At 28.8% G+C, this 15,058-nt stretch overlaps 1 protein-coding gene across 3 annotated transcripts in view; it reads right to left on the reverse strand.

The window, feature by feature from the left end:
• LOC142320404 (gamma-aminobutyric acid receptor subunit beta-like) overlaps positions 1-15,058 on the reverse strand; it is a 186,859-nt gene that overhangs the window by 18,763 nt on the left and 153,038 nt on the right. For all 3 annotated transcript variants that reach the window (XM_075358112.1, XM_075358111.1, XM_075358110.1), the window contains exons 6-8: positions 14,657-14,814; positions 8,320-8,604; positions 5,141-5,377 (exon numbers count right to left, since the gene is read on the reverse strand). In XM_075358112.1, the coding sequence (XP_075214227.1) occupies positions 5,141-5,377; positions 8,320-8,604; positions 14,657-14,814 (680 nt within the window). The remainder of the gene's footprint in view (positions 1-5,140; positions 5,378-8,319; positions 8,605-14,656; positions 14,815-15,058) is intronic.

Consider the following 15,058-nt stretch of genomic DNA (forward strand, 5'->3'; position numbering starts at 1 on the left):
AATGATAAAATACAAAAAATAATACACAGAAAATTGAACTTGCCAAATACCAATGGACAATGTCCATCTTGGGGAGTTGAGTTTGTATAAAGTATTGCAAGCTAGCAGTCAAATTATACAATAACATTCAACTCCAAAACTGTTTCAAACAAATAAACATGAATAAAGTCTTTAGATTATACAAAAAAATCAAACTACAAATTATAGTAGAATAACCAAATTAAAGAAGATGGCAGAATTTTTCATCTATCATGAGCCCATTTTTTTAATAGATATAATATGAGCTGATTTGTGCAAGAAATTCTTCTTTTCAAGTGATTCTCGTTTCTTGGTTGACATCCACGGAAACAAATATTTTACTATTATTGAGCCTTGTACAGGTTCTTCATAATTACATCTTTCTTTAGATTGGGTACAAGGGTGAATAAAAAGGGTAATTCTTATTGAATAAGCAACCAATTTTTCACAAAATTAATTTCAGAATCTTGTTATTTTACCACCATAACCCTATTACACAAGTTCAAAATTGTTTCCTTTAGCTTCCCACTGTTTTCACACCCATTTTCAGAAATACCTTAAAATATTAAATTGTTTTCCCTCCTTATTGAATCAGTCATTTTATTTTGTTTAGATAATTGTAACTGGAGACTTTCACTTTCCCTACTTAAATTGTCTATCCTTTAGTTTTGCTCCTGTTGTAGAGATGCAGTATTTAAAGAAGCGATCTGCTTAACGACCAGTAATGTATTCATGTTGATTTTCTTTTTCAATTTTTCTAGTAATATTGATAAGTGTGCGAGATCCACTGACATTTTGAAGTATGATAATGGTCCAGTTGTACAAAAGAAAAAAATATTAAAAATAGTTAATAAATATTACACACAAAAGTAGAAACTGAAAACAGAGCAATAGAATTTTATAGTACAAAAAATCGATCACAAAAATAATCAATTTATCATGCACAAGCAGTTGTGCACAGATTGCAACAGTAATGCAAAGATTAAACAACAGTTCAATTGCTGTAATAGTGGATATGTTATACTATATAAATGCACACACGTGAACCCCAAACTTTAGTTCATACCAGCACCAGCTACATACATAATGCATAATATTTATTCTCAATAACTAACCAAAAACTTTGAATGTTGATAAAAACACAAGTTACCTGAATCAATTACTTCTCACAAACAAAGAAAACAAAGAGATTACCATATTGTAATAAAAAGTCATTTTACAGTCAAAAATACAAAAATTCATGGAGTGATCTTAGACATGTCCGTTCTCTATCAGATCAGAAACTCAACTCCTAAACAGAGTATTTTGGGCTATTTAAATAAAAATTTACTTTTGAAGAGATGACAGCTTCTCTGATGGATATGGAAAATTATTCCTACTCTAGTAATGCTTTATTTAAAAACAGATTTCATTTGATATGTTGAAAAATTAGAAAACTTTATTTAGCTTCAATCTTCCAGGGGGAGAGATTTTTGAAACAAAAAAATATACCAAAAATATTGTTATTATTTAAAATAGTTTTTAATGAAGTAAGAAGTATATGCAAAAGTAAAATTTTGATTGATTACATTTTCTCATTTTTATGAAAAATGTAGTCATTTGAGATTACCTCCAATACAGTCAACTTAAAAAAAAAGAAAAAAACATTAAATAGATAAATTTCCTTAATAAGCAAACCATCACATCAATTTACTGATTGACTGTTAGACTGTTTCTGAAAAATAAAGCAAAATACATATACAGTACATACTTAACTTTCTACATATGATTTTGTAACTTCAAAACATCATTAAAAAATACAAATATTCAGAGTGTGATGTTTTTGTTGATAAAAATAATTTACTTCTCTTATGTTTTGTACATCTACGTAAGTAAAATGCTTACTTTTGCAATAAACTTACTTCTGATTACTACAGAACTGTTGTGGGTTTTACTGAAAGCTTACTTACAAATATAATAGTATTGTTCTCTTAAAACAAATTAAATTAAAAATAAAACACAGTACTTCTGTATTAATGTGGGGGGCACTCCTCCGTATTTGTACGTTAATCATTGTATTTAGTTTAAATATCACTTTTGTTGTTAATGTTGTGTATAATTTGTATATTTAATGTTACTTAGATGAGGTTAGAGATTGAAGCGAGTGTGTTTATATATTTGGTTTGGTTATATTGATATTGTATGAAATTCAGCACATGAAATTTTTACTTGCGTTACTTTACTTAATCTAACCTAATCTTTTTGCTTGCTTCACTTGCAACCTTGTCTAATTAACATTAAATATATGAAATTATATACAACTTATTAATAAACAAAATGATATTTAAACTAAACACAATAATTATATAACACTACTTCTTCAGAAAGTAATTAATGTAATAATAGGAAAAAATTTAAAAAAGTGGTCACCCCCATTGACAGAGACTTTTGTTCATTAGTCTGAGTACATTACCACAGCTAAATTGAAATAAAACTGACCATAATTATAAGTGACTTGGAGTTTACTAATACATTTTACTGCTGGAAATTTTCTGGATAAAGTGCTATTACATTAAAATCAAACATGCTGATGTATTAATAAATAATCAACTATGGTGCTTAAACTTTGTGACTTATAAAAACATCAAAAATACTCTTCTTTCTACAACTATAATTGCAGAAAGTTCTGCTACTAGAATCAAGTTTTGATTCAATTAACCAGTTGATTCAATCAAATAATTTCTCTTTTAAATTGTATAATTTTGTATTATTTTAGTGCACAGTACAGGATAAAGTATGAAGAATTCATTTAATTATGCTTTAAAATAGTAATTAAAAATATACGCTATTAAAGTATAATACATTATGTTTGTTTGTATTATGTGTATAAAATATACATATGTGAAAAAAGTTTCTGCAGAAGGAAAGTAGTTTTAAATGAACCCGACTGTCCTAATATAGAAATAAGGTACAGAAGAGTGCCTGAAAAAAGATTATACTATTAATCTTTTTATGATTTTTATTATACACCGTAGAACATTAACTAAAATGTTAACTTAAATTCTATTTTATTTCTCTTTGTTTTCCTGAGAAACTTTCACATTAATTCTGTGTTTTTATATACTAATGTATGTTAATCTTCATTAAGATTTTTTAAATGAAGTTTTGATATTTTAAACTTAATTATTCGTGTCAGAGTATTTGTCCTGTTATATGAATATCCAATCTGCATATGTTCGTTGCTAAAGTTGACCTTAACAAAACAACTTTACTATTTGTTTTGAAGGCATCACAAGCATACTATTTTACCTGGTAAAGGTTGATTAAACTCATCTGATTCTTGTCCTCTTAATTCTATGAAAATTCCATGTTGTTACCTAACATAAGTAATGCATTCATCTCTTTTGAAGTCTGCACTAGTATTGGAATTTCTAGTTTGTTATTGTTCATCATTATTTTCTTTACTCATTGTCTAAAGAGGAGCTACAATTAGTTCATCAATTTACAGATCTTCTATTTTTACACATTACTCTGTTTTAAAATAGTTTTTAATAATAGTTATTGCCAACTCATTTCAAACTTTTATTAAAATGAGGTAATACAATGAGAAGATTAATTAATTTTCTTTGCTTAGACATTTGTAATCTATTTCAATTCCATTTTAAATCATTTTTTTTTCATGTCTATACAATATTTTTAATGTTTTTTTAATATTTTTAAAGTCCTAATTTGCTGCAACATGAGCACTGTTGCTATATTAATTGCTACATTAATAAAATAATTTGAGATTGTCATGTTCTTGTTTTGTAAGTCTGATCTCACATTCAAGAATGTGATTCAATAAAATAAAAAGAAGTCTTCTTATTCTGCCATATAAATGAATTTGTATTTTCTTGCTTGATTCAATTATTGATTAAATAAAAAGAATTTACTATAAAATATTTACCCCTACAAACACACAACACAGATTACACGTGCAATAAAATTGGAGGATAACAGTTTTCAGGAAGTTGAATTTTAATGTCTGTTGTAAATAAAATGCCAGGTTGTCTAAAATCATAATGAGGGAGTCCACACATCTGTAAAAATTTGCCATATCCCAAGTATTTTTCAATTATCCAAGGTCTGCAACAAAATTTAATAATTAAAGTACAGAACCAAATTATCAATCATTACTGATTGTGGAAGGTTTATTAGTGTCAAAAATAGTCATAGTTAGATGGATTGTCACAAGTACTGTTTCCAGGGGTTACACAATCACTAACAGATAATTTGTCATGTTGTTACTTACACTGTATTTACATAATTCTTTTGCTGTAATTCCATTTTTTTTTTTTTTAATATTGAGGGGGAAACAATAAAAATAAGTTTACTGAGTAACCAACATAAGAGTAACTATTTAAAAGTGCATTAAGAAAGGCATGATGCAATACAACAGTAGGTAATGGCTACAGAGTGAAACATCAGCCTCAAAGGTGGAGTAAAATGTGACACGATTAAGTACCTAACTTGTAGACACTGTGAGGTAACTGGAAATGGAGCTGGTGTCAGGGATATCCCACATTACAAGTAGAGGGGAATCATATGTTCAGTCTGTAAGAAGCAGAGGTTTGATAGTGAAAAGTTCTCCTCCACTCCATTATTCCTTCCTTTCCTGTCAAAGATTTATGGAAGCCGTAATTTTTAAATATATAATTTTATGAGAAATTATTGCGTATATATTATTGTGCCTAATAACAAGGGACCTTACCACAAAAAATCTGATAAAATTCAAAACATGCATATGCCATTACTATGTCACAACATGCAAGCAAACAGATAAAATACTAACGGTAAAAGTAAAGTTAAAATAGGACCTGCGTCAATTTACTTACATAAAGAAGTATTAAAAAAAAAATTATTGAGATTATTGTATGCATACTATAATTACTAGATGAGGGAATGATATCTATACATCTCCTGCAAATGTAACTTTGGCACAACTGGATGCTTTTGTGTTCCAGATGAGTTCCAAATGAGATGCCACATAAATTCAGAGATGTCAATATAGAATAGTGTAGTTAAAATCAGTTTAAAAAAAAGGGCTAATTAAGAACTGATTCTGTGGTTAGTTAGATATAATTAATTGATTTCCACCTCTTACCTGGTACAATAGATGGTTTTCTAGCAGCTTCTTCAGCTTCTTTTGTCTTTTTTGTTTTTTTCTTTGCTCTTGCTCCCCAGTAAGTGTAATTTACAGCAGCATATTCCAGTAGAGCTGCAAATACAAACACGAAGCACATCACAAGGTATATGTCAATGGCTTTCACATATGATATACGTGGTAGGGAACTTCTTACACCTGTGCTTATTGTAGTCATTGTAAGCACAGTTGTTATACCTAAATGAAAAATTATAAAATAAATAAAATTAATTAAAACCGAATAGTTTAAAGCTAAAATTATCTTCATGTGCACACAACCCCCCCCCCACACACACACTTACACATACAATTAATAACTACAAAAAACTGTAAATAGATAAGTTAAAATTACCTTACTAATTTCCAATAATTAGTTCTTGGTATCCTGCATCTTTAGTTGGTGTTAAATTCTATATTTATTACATTAGAACATATTCTTTTAATTTTTTGTATTTTTATTTGAAATTATGTTTTATATTTTGAAATTTCTAATAATATAATGAGTGTATATGTAAATTCTGGTTTCCAGTACAGGATACCGTGGAAACTAGTTATTGGAAATTAATATTATAAGTTTAACTTATCTAATTAGTGAATTTGGTGGTTTACATTTCAAGTAACATTAAATTTTATTAACACAATGGTCAATATGCTAAATGTGTATATATATATATTAAACTTCAAGTTACACAATAAATGTTTTTATGGTTGGACTAATTGCTTGATGAAAGTAGTGACCTAACCAGAAGTCCTTAACTGCCATAAGTACCTGTTTAGGATAATACGAGTAGGTGGACCAACTACGTGCCACTACCAAGGACACATTTTTTCAAAGCCTTCCACACTTACCACTTCCTTAAAAATATCTCTAACAAGTGATGTTTACTTAAAGAAGGTCTTTTTCAGTTAAAAAATATTTAAAAATGTATGGTGCTTACTAGTTCTACAATGAAATGAATTTTAATAAGTGTGTTGTGACTCAAGTTAAAAATTACTGCATAAATGACATTTTCTGATCGTCTTTAAATAAACATCTTGAATTTAATCTCTTGTGTAAGATTTTCTTTCTTCAGAATTGTTTATCGGTTTATAAGAACAATTAATTCTGATTTTAAAAAAAATCCATCGGGTCACAATATAGTGTTAATATTATAATTTCTTAAAGGGTAATGGCCACTGCAGGTATACCAAAATTAACCAAAGAATTATTTTAATAACACTGAGAAAGGAAGAAAAGTTAACTTGTTTATGCAGCCTAAACTGGGACTAAATAAAAACAAAAAGCAGAATACTACATAATTTCTTTTTAATCTCATAATAATATTGACAGCCCTGAAAACCTTCTTGTCTCAGAATCTGTTTAAATGGCTCAATTTTGTTTACAACAGGTTGTCATTGAGTAATGATAACAATCTGTGTAAAAAAATAAAACAATTTAACAAATTAAACAAATTATGAAGATATTATTAACTGTTATTTAAATCAAATATAAACTACAGAAGAACTATCAACTATATCAATTCTAAAAAACTCTGAAGTATAAAATTCATTGTAAAAACATACTCACCACTAAATAAAAGAAAAAAACAAAGATATAAACTTGTATCACAATCACAAAACATGAAAACAGACACAAATTCAAAATCTCAACTGAACCGATGACCCAATAAGAAGAGACTATCTAATCTCATGATTAGAAAAGAGACATAACTCTTTTAATCAATCATATAAGATATGTTTCAGCATTTATACTAAGCACCATATAACCTGAAGAGTGACTGCCATGTTAGTTAGTTCTCAAAAAAAACATTGTAAAAAAAATTAATTAACCATTAGAATTAATAGTCTTTTGTGCATAAAATGTAATCAACTGTTGCATGTTGTTTTCAATTTAATGATATAAGAAACATTGCTTTTTAGGTAATTTTAAAAAAGTAAAATTTAGATGAATATAAAAAATTAACCAAAAACAATAAAAATGTAATATTCTGAATTGCTGTTCATCTAACTCTTCATTATAACTTTGTTAAGTACCAGTTCGATTAAATGATTTTTGGAACAAACATACACCTTAAAATAGTTTCAAACTAGTTACAAATGTGCTAAGTTATATGATGCTTAATGTAGAAGCAAACTAGATAAAATTTTCACAAAGACTAACAAGCTGAACACAATAAAATACTCAGCTGAAATCAGTAGGTTTGACAGGACTCTAGTAAAGAAAGTCCTACAAGTCTCAGAAAAACAAAATAACAAAAGTAATAACAATAAATTCCATTCACTTACATTTTCAATCGCATAAGAAATTCTCTCAAATTAAAAAAAATTCAGTCTACAACATTGTATATATAAAAAGAGTATTCTTTAATAAAACAAAATACACACTGTTAGCCAGATCATAAAAACAATTGAACATATTTGATTCATCTGGGGTTAACAAAGTGGTTGCTCAAACTGTAATTTATTCTCTTTAGAACAAACAGTGTAGCTTTTTAAAACAATACAAATGCATAAAAGCACTTCACTACTGAATCTACTTTTGGAAGCTACCTCAATAAAACAAATCATATATGCATGTACATAAATAATAATATGGTAGTCTTAGATATTAACAATAAAGGATAAAAACCAGACATTCTTGAACAATTTGAAATAAACACAAAAACATTTTCAAATATAAATGTACAACTACAGTTTAAATTACACATCCTCTCCAAAAACATCATAAACAGCACAGATTCTTTAAAAATTAAACTTAAAACAAATATAAACACCAGGGCCACATTTAACAATATGGTAACACTTAATGCTCTCAGTGACATTCTCTGAAGAAGTTTCTTTCACAGTCAGTTGACTCGCTTTAGCAAAGTTTTATAAAAGAAAAATAAAGCTTGCTGTAGTTGACTTAAAAACCGCTCAATATTTTTTAAACATTCTGTTTGTTATGAATAGACAAATTTAATAGATATTATCATTTTGGTTTCAAAATAATAAGCTGTTCAGGTACTAAGCTAGACTTATGTCAAGGAAAATTTTATGAATGATTGTAAATTTTAAAATGTGTATTATTATGAGCGATAAAAAAATCATAAATTAAAAATGTAAAATTATGAAAACATGGTGGTAAAATAATAGCTAACCTAGAGCAACTCTAGCACTAGTTGCCTCATGATTGATCCAGAATGAGACCCAAGATAACATTACAATCAATATAGATGGTAAATAAGTCTGAAACACGAAATAACCAATGTTCCTTTGCAATTTAAATGATAAAGAAAGCCGTTGGTAATCTCCAGTTGCTAATTCTTCTTTCCGGTCATTTGTTTCATAACCAGTTATGGTAAACTGAGGCAATTCAGCTTCTTCAACTCCTCTCACTGGTGTTTCTTTCCAGTACATAACAACATCACTAACAGTATAACCATCTGTGAAAAACAAATTCTTTATAGTAGGTTTAATCTAAGTTTTAAATAAATAAGTTCGTAACAAGTATAAATAACAGGTATATTATTAAGTATAATTAATAATAATAATGCACAATAATACATAATAATAAACCATACATGTTTATGAATGTTAAGCGCTTTAACCCAAAAGATTACAGGTTATCTGACACAATATAAAAGTCATCACTGAAACTGGCATAGCTATTCTCAACACAACAAGCATCCCATATTGGGATTACTAAAAAAAAGTGAGAAGTGAAGTGATCTCCTGTTCTCTTTAGAGTTATACATACCAGACTATTTTGATGGGCACATCATTCTGAGTCCATCAAAATGCATATCTTCAGCTCTACAGGTGATGGCTTCATTCTTTCATTATAGGGACTGACTGTATTGTGAGTATTACCCTCGGAGAAAGCAATTCTGATTACTGTCTTCTGTACCTAAAATGTTTTACATCTATCGTAACTGTAAGAAAAACTGAGGTAGTGTAAAGATATCTTATGTAATGCAGCAATGCATTATATACAAAGAACACTAGAATGCTTTGAAATACGATGGAACAAATCATTACAGGCTGTTGGTTACAAGTTAGCATGTGTTTAGACAAATATCAACCGCACTGTAACTGCTCTAGTTACTGTATCAGTGTCATTTGTTCTTTAGCTGTGTTAGTGAAAAGAGGTAGTCATGTCTTGGTTGAAAACTGAATACCGGAGGATTTTGTGCTACAATTTTGCACATGGGTTGTATTGATCAGTGTTTAGAGCAGATGACTTCTGTGTTAGGAGAGGTGAACAACCTCAATGAGAACAACCAACAATGAGAACATCATTGTACAGCAATGTTTAGGTGGTACCAAGCGTTTGAAAGAGGCTGTGAAGACACTCCAATATCAGATCGACCATCTTTGTCTGTGACTGAGGGAAAGGTTGCTTCTGTATGAAAAGTGCTTGAGGCAGACAGACATGTAACCTGTCACCAAATAGAGGTGTCCTTTGACATTAATGACAGAAGTTTGTGCTATTCTGTGAGATTACCTTCAAGTTGGAAGGGTTTGTACCCTTTGGGTAATGCATAACTTGACCAACAATCAGATGGCACATTGTATTTCATGGTGCCATGAAATGCTGAAAAAGCTTGAAAATGGGAAATCTCCTTATGTGAACATTATTGTGACAGGTAATACAATTTGGTTTTAATATTATGAAGTCCCGAACAAGGCTCAGAACAAAGTGTGGGTGTTCAAAAATGAGGAGTGAGGAGACTCCGTGGCTGTTTGAAAATCCAGATCAGTGAAGAAGAGAATGGTGCCCATATTTTTTTAGAGAAAATTATGTTGGAAACTCAGAAGACAGTTACAGGGAAGTGGTATAACCAGGAATACCCACCTAAAGTTGTCAAAGCTCTCAATAAGCTGCGTCCAAACTCAAAGGGAGGCATTTTATGAGTGATGATTGTTTTGAAAAATTATAAGATATAAAGTTGTATTGCAAAACTTTCCTAGTTCCTTCTATTAGTAGGGGAGTAAACCAATATAAAGCAAGATATATATAAGTTGAAGTACCCAGTGTTCCTCTGAGTGCAACTCTTATTTAGTACTCAGAAGGAACCATCAGCCAGGATTAAAAAATATATATTTTATTTGAAGATGATTTCAGGTTTTATTTGGTTTATTTAATTCTTGTTCCCTGAAATATTAATAAAATTCATTTACATGAGTAAATAAAAAAAAAAATTCCCTGCAAGAGTTAAAAGAAACTCCTTTTGAAATTTCACAAATGTTTATTTAAAAAGTAAAAATTCAACTGCTTTAGTTTTCATTGCTTAAAATTTTTATAAAATCCATTGTCACCTAATATAAAGCATAATAAATGGTTATGCCAATAAAAAGGTGGAACCAGCATTTCCCATTCAAAGTATAAAAATAAAACTTACCAAAAAGCTATCAATTTAATTTTTATTAAGTGGGTTTAGTTTTTTCTTCTGTATTTTTGATGGTTCAAATACTGAGCAATTGATATTTACAGTAAATATTTCGAACAAGGAAGTAGCAGATATTCTAAAGATTTCACTTGTGATAATTGCTAATCTGTTTAAAATAAGTTCAGTCTTGTTATGCAGGTTATGGTGTTAATCTGTAATTCCATATAAAGAAATAAAAGAAGACAAAACAAGATACTGGCTGCAAATTTAAGTAATCAAAACCACTTAAAACAAAAGTCTTATGCTTCAGTTTTGTATGAAATGGAACTTTAGCATAAAATGAAACGACCAAATGATTAATTACAGATGTAAGTTTATTTATACATGTAGTACATAGACAGCATTACCTAGAAAAAATTATCTCAATTGCCTAACTACAAAAATGATAGAATTATAAAAATTTCCATTAGATCATTGATATCTTGGGAAAAGTTTATATGATTTTTTATAAATGAAATTTCAAAATAAAGTTCAGTTTGTTTTCTAAATTTCATTGTCAGAATCACAGGGATAACTTTATGATTCTAATAATTAATTCTGACAATGACTTGATCTAATCACCAAAAAATGAAGCTGTAAGCAGTGTAGAATACACTGCTCACATGATGAATGTTAATTTATGTCTAAAATTATTGTCATTAATTATGATTAAAATTAATATTTAAAAAATGACTGATAAAAAATTCATTCAAATTGGTCACACAATATCTTTGTTTCAAGCAAACATAGGACAATGGATATAAATGGATCTTTTGTTTATATACAAAAATATAGCAATACTGGAGTTAAATTTTAGGAGGTCAGACTTTATCCAATGAGTGTGTCACAAACTACTGTTAAGGGTTGATTTTATAGCAATCCTAGTGCTCTGCTACTCCTGCAAGCAGAGTTGCAAGTCCATTGAGCTCCATTAGAGATACAACTGTTTCAGTAACTACTAGAAAGTGCAAGATCAAGGTGCCATAGATGGCATCCAAAGTGACAAACATAATTCCAAGGAAACATGGATCAATTGTATGAATTAGAAGAGGCAATCTACAATTTCATACAGAGGTTATCACAGGTTGGATAACCTTTTCCAAGATCAATACCTTTGTCATAACTAACACATATTAAGATATATTTATTTTTCCACTTTAGATTAGTGTTTGTAAAGTTTCTAATCATACTTAGTTTTAGATGCCCCATCCTATGCTTGAATCACTGGTTCTTCAAGCTTTTCTAAAAATCCACAAATTCAACATTGTTATCTGTACTATCCTAAAAACTTGTTCAGCATGGATAAGATCTTTAGAAACACACAAATATAAATACTAACATCCATATAAAAACAGTATACGTCTCAGAATTAAAACAAAAACATCAGCATACTCGTAGTACCTTGTAACTCAATATTAGCATCATTCAACTTAAAATAATCTTTATACTAATATATCAATAAATGAAACACTTTACAACCTAAAAACAAAATAAAACACAATACAGTACCTTAAGGGTACTGTATTGTGTTCTAAAAATAATAATAAATGTTATTACTAAACAAAGTTACTTCACATTAAAAAAAAAAAAATATTTTACACAACATGATGGCGTTCCTATGAGTTTTCCTATCTCCAGCTTCCTAGCTGAAATTTTTCAGCTGTTTCAACAATACAACAATAAAATACAAATTACCAAAACAAACAGCCATAAAAGCACAGATATTGTATGATGATACATTTATAAATAAAATAAACTGCAAAATTACAAGCCAATAATAAAGACATTTTCTTGACTATTTTACAATTAAAAAAAAAAAAAAACAATTAAAGAAAACATTTTTAGAAGCTACAAAAAATCACAGCAACACAGTAATTTTGCTTGACAAGTCAACATGAAATCACCCAACTTCACATGAAGTATTTCCTTTTAGATATATTGGAAATAAATATTTATTCAGTGTATTACTGAATTCTTGACACTCGTGTTACCTGCAGACCGCAAACAAGAACTAAATACTACAAAATAGTATACACAGGTGAATATAACAGAACACTCATCAACTTAATCCAATACAAAATAAATAAAAATAAAAACAAACACAAGTTGTACCACGTTATTGTACATGAACACAGATTTGGGCAAAATATCTCAAAACTGAAAAAAAATCTGGACAAAATTTAGCCTTCAGAACAACAAATAAAACAAAATAAATCATTACAAATAAATGAATCATTACTCACAATCACCACACTAACACAATGTCTCTGGAACGTACAAAACAATCTGTAGTGACTGCATAATATTCAATATTGGTCAAATAGGATGCAGTTTTAAACAAAGGTACAATTAACACTTCAAAACCCTCCAAAACATTTGTCAACCATCTCATATTCACAAATAACAAATTCATTAATAATGACAGCAAACATGATGATATTTCTACACATGCACAAAAAAAGGATCGCATCTTAACACACTTCCAACAATATTATGTGTGTACTCTTACAAAAACTAAATGAATTGATACAATTCAACTTTTGACCACATTCCATACATACATTTGAATGATTGAAAAAACCACATAAGCTGATGACAGTGTGTGACTAGCAGCACCATTCATTCAGGATTCTCATAAAGATGACTCAAAATGTTTTGATGTAGTTTTAAAAAAAGGTTTCATGATAAAATTTGGTTCAGTTTGTTGCAAAGATTTATATTTTTAAGTTAATTTCATCTTCATCACAACCCTCTCAAAAATAAATAAATTTATTCTGGAATGATGTTGTTTTTATCACCATGGTGAATGGAGGGAAGTGAATATTGGGCGTTACAAAAAGAAAAGTAAAAAAATACTCTGAACAAAAAATGATTTCAATGTTTTTACAGAAGGAAAATTTTTATGTAGTTGTTTAACATAGCCTATAATTTGATTAGGTCATGCTGAAGCTGAACCAACTTCAGCATGGTGGGTGTACAGCATAAGATTATGAGAAGTAGGGGTTAAGAGAGGAACAGGTAGGTTAACATGTTACTACCACTGGAATTATAATTTATAAGTAATTTAAACATCAGATAACCAGTAAATAACACGTACTAATAATAACTGCCCCCAATATATTTTCTTGGAGTGATTTTATGATTTTCTTGGTTCTTGGAGAAAAAGTAATTATTAAACTGTAAACTTTTTTATGTTCAATCTTAGTTGCCATAAAGAACAACCCAAAACACATGTATATTCTTAAATGTATAAATATTGTGCTGGTTAGTTTAATTTTTTGAACTATGCAGAATAAGTTTTCACTGATGTTTTCAGTTATTACTTATTATATATTTGTTTTACAATTTTGCTTTAAAAATATGATAATCTGCAGAGCTGAGAAGAATGTTTTAACTTTTAAATCTTTCAATACTGATTAAGAATTTTGAGACAAAAATCATTCTATTCTCTTTATCTGAAAGGAATGTATAGACAATGATTTCATGCCAAAGATAAAGTTAAATCTATGGAAGAAGAAGAAGAAAAGCTTAATTCAAACTTAACATGGCTTAATTTATTTTTTATTACAAAATAAAATTAATATAGATCTGAGGCGTAACCACAAACTGTTTTATTAATGTTATCAAACATTAATTACCCTTTCCAGTTGCTATAATGGAGTAAACATATTCAGAGTACCGCATTAAAAATATAGAGTTTAATGAGTGAGCTAATTTGTACAAATAAAGGTAGTTCACAATGATGGATCTAGAACCCAAGTAGGAAGTAAGCAAAAACAGTCTATATACAGTTGAGAAGAGACTAAACATGGAAACAGTTTCTAACTTGAGCAGGTTATAGACTTGTCAAACACAAAAATAGAACTACATTTTTGATTAAAAATGGCTTCATCATTCATTTTTATTTATTTACAAACAGATGAGATTACTATCACCTCATGTAAAAATATACTTCTCAGGTAAAATCTGTATCCTATAAAATGTTATTATTCAATTATAATATTAGTAGCTGAATAAAAAGTAATCATAAAATTAATTAAAAACTAAATTAAAATGTTATACTCACAACTTTCAATTTCAACAGTACAATTTTGAGAATCAAGAGGATAATAATGTAAATCCATCATACATGCTAAAGTTGCTGTAAATCTCATACCATAAGTTATACTTCCATCACCATTAAGACGCACTAATTTATTACGCTCAGTGACATCATGCAGAAAACTGTTAAGAAAAGAAAATTGCATGTTAGTAAGAATAGGATTTTCTTACCATCATGTAATAATGCATAACAATTAAAAAAGAATGCATGGGCCAAATGCATGTACAAATGTATGCATATACACATACATGCATGCAATGTGGTTAATACTGTGAGAATTAAATAGGATTTGATTTAAAATAAACTGTTAACAGTTTTCCTAATTAGCTAATCTAGTTTTAAAAAAAGGCTTATGAAGATTAAATT

This window comes from Lycorma delicatula, chromosome 2, assembly GCF_047948215.1.
Source record: "Lycorma delicatula isolate Av1 chromosome 2, ASM4794821v1, whole genome shotgun sequence".
Lineage (NCBI taxonomy): Eukaryota > Metazoa > Arthropoda > Insecta > Hemiptera > Fulgoridae > Lycorma > Lycorma delicatula.